The following is a 14,826-nucleotide window of genomic DNA, read 5'->3' as shown; positions in this document are numbered from 1 at the left end:
ACATTTTCTTTATCTAGTCCACATTGATGGGCAGCTAGGTTGATTCCATGTCTTTGGTATTGTGAATAGTGCTATGATGAACTTATGAGCACATGTGTCTTTTTGGTAGAACAATGTATTTTCTTTTGGATATATACCAAGTTGGAATAGCCGGGTCAAATGGTAGTTCTATTTTAAGTTCTTTGAGAAATCTTCAAACTGCTTTCCACTGTTGCTGTATTAATTCGCATTCCCACCAACGGGGTACAAGCATTTCCTTTTCTCTACAGCCTCACCAGTGTCTGTTGTTTTTTGACTTTTTAGTAATAGCCATTCTGACTGTTATAAAATGGTATCTCATTGTGGTTTTGATTTGCATTTCTCTAATGATTAATTATGTTGAGCATTTTTTCATGTTTGTTGACTGCTTGTATGTCCATGTCTTTCCGTCACTTTTTAATGGGGTTATTTGTTTTTTCCTCATTTGTTAGTTTCTTACAGATTCTAGATACTAGACCTTTTGTCTGTTTACTCTGTTGATGGCTTGTTTTGCTACGTAGAAGCTCTTTAGTTTAATTAGGTCCAGCTAGACGTTTTTTGTTGTTGTTCTGATTGCTTTTGAGGACTTAATCATAAATTCTTTTCCAAGGTCAATGTCCAGCATGATGTTGCCTAGGTGTTCTTCCAGGATTCTTACTGTTTGATGTCTTACATTTAAGTCTTTAATCTATCTTGAGTTAATTTTTGTTTATGGTAAAAGGTAGTGGTCCAGTTTTATTCCTCTGCGTATGGCTAGCCAGTTATCCTAGCACCATTTATTGAATAAGGAGTCCTTTCCCCATTGCTTATTTTTGTCACCTTTGTTGAAGATCAGATGGCTAGAGGTGTGCAGCTTTATTTCTGGGTTTTCTGTTCTATTCCATTGGTTTGTGTGCCTGTTTTTATACCACAACCATGCTGTTTTGATTATTGTAGCCCTGTAGTATAGTTTGAAGTTAGGGTAATGTGATTCCTCAGACTTCGTTCTTTTGCTTAGTATTGCTTTGGCTATTCAGGCTCTTCTTTGTGTCAATTTGAATTTTTTTTTTTTTTTTTTAGACAGAGTTTCACTCTTGTTACCCAGGCTGAAGTGCAATGACGTGATCTCAGCTCACTGCAACCTCCGCCTCCTTGGTTCAAGCAATTTTCCTGCCTCAGCCTCCTGAGTAGCTGGGACTACAGGCGCATGCCACCATGCCTAGCTAATTTTTAATTTTTAGTAGAGATGGGGTTTCACCATGTTGACCAAGGATGGTCTCAATCTCTTGACCTCGTGGTCCATCCGCCTTGGCCTCCCAAAGTGCTGGGATTATAGGCGTGAGCCACTGCGCCCAGCCGATATGAATTTTAGAATAGGTTTTTCTAATTCAGTGAAAAATGACATTGGTAGTTTGATAGAAATAGCATTGAGACCAGTTGTGGTGGCTTACGCCTGTAATCCTAGTACTTTGGAAGGTCAAGGTAGGAGGATTTCTTGCTCAAGAGTGTGGGACTAGCCTGGGCAACATAGTGGGACCCCGTCTCTACAAAAAAAAATGTGAAAAATTAGCCAGACATGTTGACGCTCACCTATACTGCCAACTACTTGGGAGGCTGAAGTGGGACTATCACTCGAGCCTGGGAAGTTGAAGCTGCAGTGAGCCGTGATCATGCCACTGCCCTTCCAGCCTGGGTGACAGAGTGATACCTGTCTCAAAAACAAAACAAAAAACAGCAATAGCACTGAGTGTGTAGATTGCTTTGGGCAGTATGGCCATTTTAACTATATTGATTCTTACAACTATATTGATTCCATGAGCATGGAATGTTTTTCAGTTTGTTGGTGTCATCTGTGATTTCTTTCAGCAGTGTTTTGTAGTTCTCCTTGCAGATATCATTCACCTTCTTGGCTAGATGTATTCCTAGGTTTTTGTGTGAGTGTGTGTGTGTGTGTGTGTGTGTGTTTGTGTGTGTTTGTCTGTTGTACGTGGCATTATATTCTTGATTTGGCTCTCAGCTTGACCATTATTGATGTACAGAAATGCTACAGATTTTTGTACATTGATTTTGTATCTTGAAACTTCACTGAAGTTGTTTATCAGTTCAGGAGGCATTTGGCAGAGTCTTTTAGAGTTTTCTAGGGATGAAATTATATTGTTTGCATAGAGATAATTGGATTTTTTCTTTTCCTATTTGGATGCCTTTTATTTCTGTCTATTGCCTGATTTCTCTGGCCAGGACTTCACAAGTGCTGTGTGAAATAGGAGTGGTGAGTACGGGCATTTTTATCTTGTTTCAGTTCTCCAGCGGAATACATTCAGCTTTTGCTCATTTTATAACTTGTTTTTTTCTCATTAACTTATTTGTTGTATTGTTTGTGGTCTATTAATTACCCAAATAATATACAAATACATTTCTGTGAAAATACCAAATAGTACAGATCAGTTGGAATGCACTTTAGCCATTCCCTTGTGTTCAGTCCCATTTCTTCAGTTCTTTTTAAATAAGCTTTATTAATGTGTAGTTTACATAGAATAAACTTTACTGATTTTTTTTTTTTTTTTTTTAAGCAAGACAAGGTCTCGCTCTATTGCCCAGGCTGGAGTGCAGTGGCACAATCTCGACTCACTGCAACCTTCACCTCCTGGGTTCAGGTGATTCTTATGCCCCAGTCTCTCGAACAGCTGGGATTATAGGTGCCCACCATGACACCTTGCTAATTTTTATATTTTTGATAGAGACGAGGTGTCACCATGTTGGTCAGGGTGGTCTCGAACTCCTGACCTCAAGTGATCTACACGCCTCGGCCTCCCAACGTGCTGGGGTTACAGGCATGAGCCACTGCTCCCGGCCTAACTTTACTGATTTTAAGTGTACATTCAAAATGAATTTCGAGAAGCATATAGCATGTTGTAACCACTAGCATGGCTCTAAGATACGAAATGGCCATGGTTTTGGGTATTTTGCTGTCCTGCATGTACATACCAGTGCTTAGCAAGGGACTTGGGGGCTCTCTCCAGATGTACAGTGCTTCCTGCCTGTGCAGCTCTCTTCTGTTCTGACCCACAGATGTTGCTTTCGCCTCCTTGAACTCCTGTCTGGGTTTCCTGAACTCAGTAAATGGCCAGACTCTGTGCTCACTTTATGCTGTGCCCAGGACACATGTCTCCAGTCAGAAAGCTGGGACATGTTCTTTGGTTGGTTTTGGGTTTTTTTTTTAAAAAAGATAAAGAAGTTCCTTTATATTGCTAGTAAAAATTCTTTTTTTAAGAAATCATTAATAGATATATACTTTCATCAGATTTTTTTTTGTTTGCATTTTATGGAGAAATTGTGATTTCTTTCATTTAATCGTTAGTAAGTCAAACTATAGTAACTGATTATTTTATTAGTAAATTAACCATATAATTTTAGATACCATTCTGAGATCATAATATGGTGTTCTTTTAATATTAGGCTATATTTTTTCTTTCTGTTTTTCTTTTTTGCATCTGTGTTCATCAGTGAGGTTTTTAGCCTGCGTTTTTGTCTTATACTCTTTTTCATTTATTTTTTTAAAATCAAAGTAGTGTTAGCCTTCTAAAAGGAGTTTAGGGAGTTTTCATTATCAGTTTTCTGGAAAAATTTGCATAAGATTAGAGTTATTTTTCCCTAGAATGTTTGGTAGAACTAACCAATAAAAATTAGGGCCTGGCTAGGCATGGTGGCTCATGCCTGTAATCCCAGCACTTTGGGAGGCTGAGGTGGGTGGATCACCTGAGATCAGGAGTTCAAGACCAGCCTGACCAACATGGTGAAACACCCATCTCTACTAAAATACAAAAATTAGCTGGGTGTGGTGGCAGGCGCCCGTAATCCCAGGTACTTGGTTGAGGCAGGAGAATCACTTGAAGACTCAGGAGGCAGAGGTTGCAGTGAGCTGAGATCCCGCCATTGCACTTCAGCCTAGGCAACAAGAGCAAAACTCCATCTCAAAAAAAAAAAAAAAAAAAAAAAATCAGGGCCTGGAAATATAAGATCAGAGTTATTTTTCCCTGGAATGTTTGATGGAACTAACCAATTAAAAAATCAGAGCCTTGGGTTTTCTTTCTAAGAAGATTTTGAGTTAAATAATTTTAAAAAATGGTTATAGGACAATTCAGAGTTGGTTTTATTTTGTTTTGAGACAGTTTTGATAAGTTATAATTTTCTAGGAATCTGTCCATTTCATCTGAATTTTCAAATTATTGGCTTAAAAATATTCTAACAAACTCCTAATATCTTTTTATTGTCTGCATCATATGTAATGATACTGTCTTTCCTGATGATAGTTATTTGCACTCCTTTTTCTGCTTGATTAGTCTTGACAAAGTGTTGTCAATTTATTTGATCTTTTCAAATACCAAATTTTGGCTGTATTGATCCTTTCAGTTTTATGCTTTTCATTTTTCCTGTTTAATTACTTTCTGCTCTTATATCTATACTTTTTGGAGTTTTGCTCCAATTTCTCATTGATTTGCAGCCTTGTGCATTTAGTATTATAAACTATCATGTAAGAATGGCTTAGGCTACATCCTGCAAGTTTGATACATAGTATTTTCAATTTCAGTACATTTCTTTTTTGTTTTTTTTTGAGATGGAGTCTCACGCTGTCACCCAGGCTGGAGTGCAGTGGCAAGATCTCAGCTCACTGTAACCTCCGCCTCCTGAGTTCAAGCAATTATCCTGCCTCAGCCTCCTGAATAGCTAGAATTACAGGTGCCCACCAGCACACCCAGCTTATTTTTGTATTTTCAGTAGAGGCGGGGTTTCGCCATGTTGGCCAGGCTGGCCTCACACTCCTGACCTCAGATGATCCGCCCACCTCAGCCTCTCAAAGTACTAGGATTACAGGCATGAGCCACCATGCCCGGCCGGCAATTTCAGTAAATTTCTAATCTCCATTTTTATTTCATCCTGAAGCATTGACACTTTTATTGTTAGGTAGTGACCTTTTTTCTCTTGTAATGCCTCCATGTCTGTGTTGTCTGTAGCTTTCTTACGTATGTTTGGTGTAGTTTTTCAATCCCTTTACTTACTTAATTTCTTTATGTGTTTTTGTTTTTTGAGACAGAGTTTTGCTCTTGTTGCCCAGGGTTAAGTGCAATGGCACAATCTTGGCTCACTGCAACCTCCGCCTCCTAAGTTCAAGCGATTCTCCTACCTCAGCCTGTCGAATAGCTGGGATTACAGGCATGCACCACCATGCCCGGCTAATTTTGTATTTTTAGTAGATATGGGGTTTCTTCATGTTGGTCAGGCTGGTCTTGAACTCCCCACCTCAGGTGATTTGCCCACCTTGGCCTCCCAAACTGCTGGGATTACAGGTGTGAGCCACCGTGCCCGGCGTCAGTCCTTTTAACCTTTCTGTGTCCTTGTGCCATGTTGACCAGGCTGGTTTCGAACTCCTGGCCTCAAGCAATCTGATTGCCTTGGTCTCCCAAAGTGCTGGGATTGCAGGCGTGAGCCACCATGCCTTTTTTTTTTTTTTTTGAGGCGGAGTCTTACTCTGTTGCCCAGGTTAGAGTGCAATGGCATGATCTCGGCTCACTGCAATGTCTGCCTCATAGGTTCGAGTGATTCTCCTGCCTCAGGCTCCTGAATAGCTGGGATTATAGGCACTTGCCATCATGCCTGGCTAATTTTTGTATTTTTGTAGAGACGAGGTTTCACCATGTTGGCTAGGCTGGTCTTGAACTCCTGATCTTGGGTGATGCGTCTGTCTCAACCTCTCAAAGTGCTGGGATTATAGTTGTGAGTCACCATGCCTGGCTGAGTTCTCTATTTTTTAACCACACAAAGTATTATTGTATGGCCAGTATATATTTATTACCACCTGTTAACCAAAAATTTCTGTTTTGCTCACATACTTGAAATTTTAGTTGGATATACAATTCTGGGTTGCCAGTTATGTTCTTTCTTCCATTGGAAATACCATTCCACTCTCTCCTTGCTTCTGTCTTTGCTATTAAGAAGTCTCCCTTAAGGGTAGTCTCCTTTTTTCCCTGCAGTACTTTTAAGGTCTTTGTTTTTATTGTTCTCCAGTTTTGCTATGCTGTATGTGGGTTGTTATTATTTCTAATTTATCCTGCTTGTGATATGTTTGAGTTCTTGATTCTGAATAGCATCCATCAGTTCTTTCTAAAAAGTCTCAGACAATTCTTATGTAAATATTGCCTGTGTTCCCTTTTGTTTATTTTTCTTTGAAAACTTTGATGAAATATATGTTAGATCTTCTCATTATATCTTCTGTGTCTCTTACTCTTAATCTCTCTGATTCATATTTTTTATCTTTTTGTCCAGAATACTATGGAAGAATTTCTAATGGCATATTATTTATTTAGCAGAAAATCTTTATGGTTTTCATTCTTAAATAGCATAAGACAAAACGTTCAGATAGAGGTGCATTTATAGTTATTTAGGTCATATAATAGGTCCTCTTACTGACCTATTTTAAGTCATTAATAAAAGCTTCTTTGGAATTTTTATGTGAAATATATACTTAATAGAATAATTTTCCCCATTTTATTGTTTTGGGAAGTAAATCCTATTGGGTCACATTCAGACCACTTTCCAAAGGATCACTTACTGTTGATAAAATAATCACTCTAATGGTGAATTGAATTCTTATAATGTTCAAAGTTTTATGCTAGTTCTTTTATTTATTATTTTAAAAAAATCTTTTTTGAGGCCAGGTGTGGTTCCTTGCGCCTATTATCCCAGTGCTTTGGGAGGCCAAGGCAGGAGGATTGCTTGAAGCCAGGAGTTCAAGACCAGCCTGGGCAACACAGCCAGACCTTGTCTGTATATATATATTTTTAAATTCATTTTAAACAGAATCTTGCTTTGTCACCTAGGCTGGAGTGCAGTGGCGCAATCACAGTTCACTGTAGCCTTGAATGTCTAGGCTTAAGGGATCTTCCTACCTCAGCCTCCCAAGTAGCTAAGATTATAGGCACTCACTATGTCTGGCTGATTTTTAAAATTTTTTTGTAGAGACGGGGGTCTCACTTTGTTGTTGCCCAGGCTGTTCTCGAACTCCTGGCCTCAAGTAATCCTCCTGCCTTGGTCTCCCAAAGCACTGGGATTATAGTTGTGAGCCACTGAGCCTGGCCTATGTTAGTTCTAGTGAAAGACACCGATGTTTAAGATACTGTCTTGATTCTCACATTGTTTACCATTTGCATAGGGAGAACAAGGTGTATTCTATAATTTTAAAAGAGGTGATGATCCTCAAGGACTAGAAGGTCAGGCAACTTTATAGAAGAATTCTATACACATTTATTAAGTACCTCAGCTGCTCACAGTACTGGTTCTTTATAGGGCTACAAAGGTTTCCAGGGAATTTGACATGGGAACTGTTTACTGTTATTTTCACTTAGAAACCCAGATTTGTTTAATGAGAATAGTTAAGAGTAGAAAAATAAGTTGCAAAGTCAGTGGTTTAGCATATCAGAACTGAGTGGAATGCTCACAGACTATTCTTGGAACAGCATTAGCATACTGCTTGGCACATGCACCATGATTTGATTTGCGTCTTTGAAGGTTGAACAATCTGAGACAGTCAGAAGGAAGACTGCATTCCAGAGAGGAGTTATCTGAGCAGAGGATGTAATTGGCCTTTCCTTTGTTTATAATTGAATGAAAGTAAAACTATGCCAGCATTGCTAGTTAGCTACTTTCAGCTGATGTATGCCTTTCTTCTTTACTTAACACTTTTTGTGCCTTACAAATCTAAGAGGCAAGGAATCATGGACTTTGACTTAAATATCTTTTGAGTTATTGATACCTATGCGTTTTCTCAGTTAGTTAAATAATAAGTCAGGTACCAGTTTGATTACAAATTGGACTGTTGCTAGTCTCTTTGAGCAGTCTGGCAAGTGTGAGAAGCTTTGTCAGAAAATGACCTAGCATGTGAATGACTGTAAGAATGAATCAGTGTAAATCCAATACCATTTCAAGCACAGATTGCCCTGATGGTTTCGGAAGTACAAATGATACTGAATTTAGGATAGTTTGACCTACGATTTCTCAACTTTAGGTTTATTGGGCTATTAAATGCATTTCAGCTAATATTTTCAACTTGTGTGATGGATTTATCAGGATATAGCCCCATTGTAAGTTGAGAAGCGTTTGTATAGCTTTTGTGCATGTTCTGTACATTTTTTATCACTAAAGTTATCTGTTTATAGATACTGTTTATTAACTAGTGAAAATACCTCAAACTTCTAAGAGTTGCACAAATATCTTAAGGTAATATAAATAATGTGTTAAACATTTAAATAATTTTTCAGCTACCAACCAATAGTTGACTACATAGATGCTCAGTTTGAGGCCTATCTCCAAGAAGAACTGAAGATTAAGCGTTCTCTCTTTACCTACCATGATTCTCGCATCCATGTGTGCCTCTACTTCATTTCACCGACAGGCCACTCTCTGAAGACACTTGATCTCTTAACCATGAAGAACCTTGACAGCAAGGTGGGTTGAGGAAAGGAATCAACTTATCATACTTTAATATTTATTTTGAACTATTAAAATATTTTTTACAATATGGGTATGTATTGTGACTTTTATCCTGTGCATATTATTATTATTATTCTTACTATTTTAGAGATAGGATCTCACTCTGTCACCCAGACTGGAGGTAGTTGTGAGATTATGGTTCATGCAGCCTCGAACTCCCGGCCTCAAACGATCCTCCTGCCTCAGCCTCCCAGGTAGCTGGGACTATAGGCATGTACTACTTCCATGCCCAGCTAAATTTTAAATATTTTTGTAGAGTTGGGGGCCTTGATATGTTGCCCAACTGGTCTCAAACTCCTGGACTTCAGTGATTTTTCCTTCCTTGGTCTCCTCAAGTGCTCGAACTACAGGCATGAGCCACCATGCCCAGCACCTGGAAATCTTTAAAACATTTTATATTTCCATCTAGCTTATTTTTTTCAGAGAAATTCAGTTTGGAAGATGAGATACAAAGAAGGAATATCACAATAAAATTTTACTTCCTTTTTTAGTGATTAAATTGCATGCACAACATGGGTATTCTCTACAACCAGCAGCTGGGCACAGTGGTTAATGCCTGTAATCCCAGCACTTTGGGAGGCTAGGGTGGGCAGATAACAAGTTCAGGAGTTCGAGACCAGCCTGGCCAATATGGTGAAACCTCGTCTCTACTGAAAATACAAAAATTAGCTGGGGATGGTGGCAGGTGCCTGTAGTCCCAGCTACTCAGGAGGCCGAGGCAGGAGAATCGCTTGAACCCATAAGGTGAAGGTTGCAGTGAGCTGAGATCGTACCACTGCACTCCAGCCTGGGTGACCAGGGGAGACTCCATCTCAAAAAAAAAAAAAAAATTTATGGAGCTATAGAAAACCTCATAAATTAACTCACTTCAGATATTTATATTTGTTTAAAGAGAGCTAAAGACAGTAATCTTATACTAAAGAAACTTTAGAATTTTCCGATAATCTCGAATGGTATGAGAAATGAAGCTTTCATCATCTGAATTCCAAATTCTAGGTTGTTCTGGATGCTGCTGCTTTCTCTGCAGAAACCTGTGTGGAAACTATGAAGGCCTGTCTAGTGAAGCTTTGGCACATAGGTCTATTTACTTTTGACTAGTTGCTTGGTCCCCTGGCTTTAGCAAAAATTGATGTAGCTTATATGACAGTCTGTTCACCTGATCACATGTGATGAGATGTTCTAACCATTTAGCCAGTTGTTTTCATAGTTGAGTCTGATTACATGGAAATTCATATTTCTTAAAGGAACATAAAAACAAGAGTGTGCAGTTTTGTCTTAGCTAGAGTGGAACAACATGAGGTAGTTTGTATAAAGATTGTAGAAGCTGATGTCAGTGGAGGCTGGCTCTAAATATTGGCTCTGTCATTTAATAGCTGTCTAATCTTAGCAAGTTTCTTTAGCCCTCTGAGTCTCAGTTTCCTCCCCTTTTAAATAAAAACTAGGGAAAAGAACTACCTCAAGAGGCAGATATGAAAATCAATTAAATCGATCCATGTAAATAGAGGGTTTAGCAAATAGGCATGCCCAGTAAGAGCCTATCTGCCATAGAAGTTTGCATTAGCATACTGTGTAAGTATATATTATCTAATCTTCTCCAACTTTGGTGATTTAAATATATTCTTTATTTTTTATGATAAAGCGTAAACTACCACATAAAAATACCTGCCTCTTATTTTACATAAGAAGGTTGTCTTAAAAGTTAGCTGAGGTCTACCCGGTTCAGTACACTGTCCTGGTATAAAACAGGCAGTCAAGAGGGGTTAGTACCTGGCCATCATGCTGAACTGCCTGGATTCTGCTTCAGTCCCACCACTTATCAGCTGTGTGGCCCTGGAGAAACTCAGATTCAATTTCTCATATATAAAATAGGGCTAGAGAGCTTACTCTAAGACTTTTGGGAAGATTAGCTGAGATGAGTATTATAAAGCATTTATCACAATGCCTGGCATATATGAAGCATCTCTGTTATTTATTGATTTGTTATTTAAAACTTATTTAAAAATTAACAGGTACAGTTTGTTGAGGATATTTTTATGTTGGTATTGGAGGTATGGTCCAACCCAACCACCTTTGAGTCATCAAAAGTTTTTAGGAAGTGTTAGGAGCAATTTATATTGATATATTTCCTTAGTGGATTTTCAGGAATAAATGAAAGGGCTAATGAACACTTGTTCAGAGGCAATATATCTTGAAACAGCAGTTTAACCTACTAACTCTTAGAACAACTAGTTCTAGGTGCTTCCTAGTCATCCCTCAGTATCCAAGGGGGATTGGTTTCAGTACCCTGCGGATGCTGAAATTCCTTATATAAAATGGTATAGGACAGTCATACAGTGTAAAACTACATTTCAGTCAGCAAATATAGAATGGGACCAAATATATAATGGTGGTCCCATAAGATTATACCTTATTTTTACTGTACTGTATTATATGTTTCTGTGTTTAGATGTGTTTAGATACACACATACTTACCATTGTATTACAGTTGCCTACAGTATCCAGTATAGTTACATGCTGTACAGACTTGTAGCCTAGAAACAATGATCCATACCATACAGCCTAGGTGTGTCATAGACTATAACATCCAGGTTTGTGTGAGTATACTCTATGATGTTCACATCACATCAAAATCACCTAAGGTTATATTTCCATTGCATTTCTATCACCACGTGTATTAGTCTGTTTTCACATTGCTATAAAGAACTACCTGAGACTGGGTAATTTATGAAGAAAAGAGGTTTAATTGACTTACAGTTCCTTAGGCTGAACAGGAAGCCTGGCTGGGGAGGCCTCAGGAAACTTGTAACCATGGCGGAAGGCGAATGGGAAGCAGGCATGTCTTCCATGGCTAGAGAAGGAGGAAGAGAGAGGAGGGGGAGGTGCTACACACTTTTAAACAACCAGATCTTGTGAGAACTAACTCACTATCAGAAGAACAGCAAGGGGCGACTCCATCCCCATGATCCAGTTAACTCTTACCAGACCCCTCCAACACTGGGGTTTACAATGTGACGAGATTTAGGCGAAGACACAAATCCAAACCATGTCACCATGGTTAAGCAGCACATGACTATGTAACCTACTTGTATCCTTGCATATGCTTGAATCTCTAGATTATTCATTCAATACCTAATACAATATGAATGCTATGTCAATAGTTGTTATACTGTATTTTAAAATTTGTATTATTTTTATTGTTGTATTGTCATTAAAAATTTTTTTCCCTTAATATTTTTGATCCTCAGTTGGTTGAATCTGTCAATGCAGAACCCACAGATGATGAGGGAGCCAGCTGTAAAGACATTGAAGAGCATTACAATATTACTTTTTGACCAATACCTTATTTCATTCAAACCAAAGTGAAATATTTTATGGTAACAGTAAAGATCGTGGGTATCGTGTACTCATTTAAAGATTGTCACTACTCACTTTTGCCTTATTCAGTTGATGAGAGATGAATTCTGAAATTGAGACTCACTTATTAAAATCCTGCCTTTAGCTTTCTATTATACAAATGAGACAGGAACTTTAACACCAAAGCTTTGTTATAAGTTTGAAAGAAGCACTAGGATATGCTTCAGTTACTTGATTGGCCCATTTTATATAGTCATACACAGGTTTTTTATAGGGGCAGCTGGCAGGTGTAGGGAAATTCTAGCTTACACAAGGGCACTACATAAAGATGAGACGGGCCCTTCCTGGCCTCTTCTCCCTACTCCCCAGGCCATCTCCAGATAGTTGTCTTCTGTTCCTAAAAAGCAGAACACTCAACTGCTTGACGTGGAAAGTTACCTTTCTTATACCAGTGATGACAAGTGACCCTCTTTGGGCAATATCTGTTACTTTCCCTCCCTCTAATAGTCATGTAAACATTGATGTTTGGTGTTCAGTCTACAGCAGTTTATTGTGCAAGTTAAAAGTTATTAACTTGGCATAATTTGTTGAATACCTAATTATATTATATTGAAACCAAGTACTTGACACCAAAATGTTTATGTACTTTGACTAATTTAATAGGAAAGTTGTTTACTCAGGATTGCTGGAAGGTTTTCTGCCATTAATTTCATAGATAGATAGAAAAAATTTATCTTCTTTGGAGCATATGGAAGACTGATAAATTCAGATATATACTTTGCATCAATGTGAAATTGGAGAAGAGAAAAAAATAAGAATAGAATAGGAGTTATGATTTTTTACTTTTAATCTGAAAATTACATTGCGGTTTTACTCTCTTGATACATATGACTGATTAGCATGTGGTTTTTGATTAAAAACAAACTTAAAAAACAGTCACAGATTTGTGGAGCTATCAGTCTTTTGTGGGGATATTAATCTTATAGGACTAGATTTACAAGTTATTTGGTCTTCACAACCCCAAATCTCTTCCTCTCTGTCATTGATAGGACTTTAAATAATACTGAGAGAGTTATTCTTTTGCATCATGAACACTTTTAATTGGTATTGGTGCAGTTTCCTTCCTTCCTCTCCTGTCTAGGTCAGTCTGTGACAATGGGGCCACTGCACTCCAGCCTGGGTTAGAGGGAGACTCCATCTCAAAAAAAAAAAAAAAAAAGAAAAGAAAAGCAATGATTGTGTGGCTAGCATCTGTACTAATGAGTGTGTATATAGGAGAGTGTCAGTCAGGGCCTATCTAGGTTGGGGTTGGCATGCCTTTTCTGCAGAGGGCCAGGTAGTGAATGTACCAGACTTCACAAATGCTGTGGTTTCTGGCAGCAGGGACTCATCTCTGCTGTTGTAGTGTGAACAGAACTGTAGACAGTACACATTTAAATGGGCATTGGCAGTATTCTTGTAAATCTTATGTATAAAAATCAACAGCAAGATGGACCATAGTTTGCCAGCCCCCTGATCTAGGTTAGGGAAATTCATTGTCAGAATGAATGGTTTTGAGTGAAAAAACAGTTGCAGGATTAAAAAAACAAATCCTTGATGAGATTTTGTTTTTCTTTATTCTTAATAGGTAAACATTATACCAGTGATTGCCAAAGCAGATACGGTTTCTAAAACTGAATTACAGAAGTTTAAGATCAAGCTCATGAGTGAATTGGTTAGCAATGGCGTCCAGATATACCAGTTCCCAACAGATGATGACACTAGTGCTAAGATCAACGCTGCAATGAATGTGAGCTCCTGATTGAATGTTAATTGTTTTCCATGTGAAAATAAAACTGTAATTTGTGAGTAATATTGCTGCTAATATACTTTCACTTGTGTCTTCCAAAAAGACTTCAAACAAGGTGAATTTTCAAAAAGTCCAGTATGAGAAAACGTTTTATTTTTTACGTTGGAAAAAGTGTAAGGAGAATTTATTTTTAAGCATATTTTTCTTTCACTCTGCTTTCACCAAAATAAAGTGATACATTTGTGAGACTGGGATATACCTTTTGTGGGACCACGTTTAATTCCCTTAGAAAGATGACACCTTCCTATCCTGTCTTTATAAACATGAGAAGACTTTATAGCCTCCCTTGGCATGCTTTAGAATCTTAAAATCTGAGCCAGGCACGGTGGCTCACACCTGTATTCCCAGCACTTTGGGAGGCCAAGGCAGGCAGATCACGAGGTCAGGAGTTCGAGACCAGCCTGGCCAATATAGTGAAACCCTAACTCTACTAAAAATAAAAAATTATCCGGGTGTGGTGGTGCTCACACTCTGGAGGCTGAGGCAGAAGAATTGCTTGAACCTGGGAGGCAATGGTTGCAGTGAGCTGAGATCGTGCCACTGGACTCCAGCCTGGGCGACAGAGCGAGACTCCATCTCAAAAAAAAAAAATTTAAAATCTTTAAGGAGGTCTCTTAAATCTAGTATTTACGCCCTGTTTCTCTTAGAGTGTCATATATACATACTAAACATTCATGTATCTTTTAGTTTAATACAGTGGAAGGTGACTATGTTCTTTACTTTCTTGAAGCTAACACATTTTTAAAACACATGGTTGTGTTTTGTAGGATTGTGGGTTTTGAAATCCGACAGACTTGGCCATATATTCATTGGAGTTACTAACCTCCCTGAGACTTAACATATCTACAAAGTTAGGTTAATACTGCCCATCTTAAGGGTTGTTGTGAGGGATAAATGATGTCACCTTTGTTAAGCACCTAACGGTGACTTTCAATAACTGTTCATTCTATTTCTTCTATTTTCCTTCTCTGATTTTTCATAGCCCTTTTGTATTAAGATACATAAAATAAATCTGTAAAAAACTGACTAATATAAATGAAACAATCTTAATTTCTATGTGTTACATTGTCATTACATCTAAT

General features: G+C 38.1%; 1 protein-coding gene across 2 annotated transcripts in view; it reads left to right on the top strand.

Moving 5' to 3' along the window:
* The window catches only part of SEPTIN10 (septin 10), a 57,727-nt gene that overhangs the window by 19,696 nt on the left and 23,205 nt on the right, over positions 1–14,826 (top strand). For both annotated transcript variants that reach the window (XM_064371667.1, XM_064371668.1), the window contains 2 exons: positions 8,310–8,496; positions 13,523–13,684. In XM_064371667.1, coding sequence (XP_064227737.1) covers positions 8,310–8,496; positions 13,523–13,684 — 349 coding nt within the window. The remainder of the gene's footprint in view (positions 1–8,309; positions 8,497–13,522; positions 13,685–14,826) is intronic.

Source organism: Aotus nancymaae, unplaced genomic scaffold, assembly GCF_030222135.1.
Source record: "Aotus nancymaae isolate 86718 unplaced genomic scaffold, 86718_ANA_hifiasm-v0.15.2.pri h1tg000155l, whole genome shotgun sequence".
Lineage (NCBI taxonomy): Eukaryota > Metazoa > Chordata > Mammalia > Primates > Aotidae > Aotus > Aotus nancymaae.
Note: the sequence above shows the minus strand (reverse complement) of the source record. Positions and strands in the feature narration are given on the sequence as shown.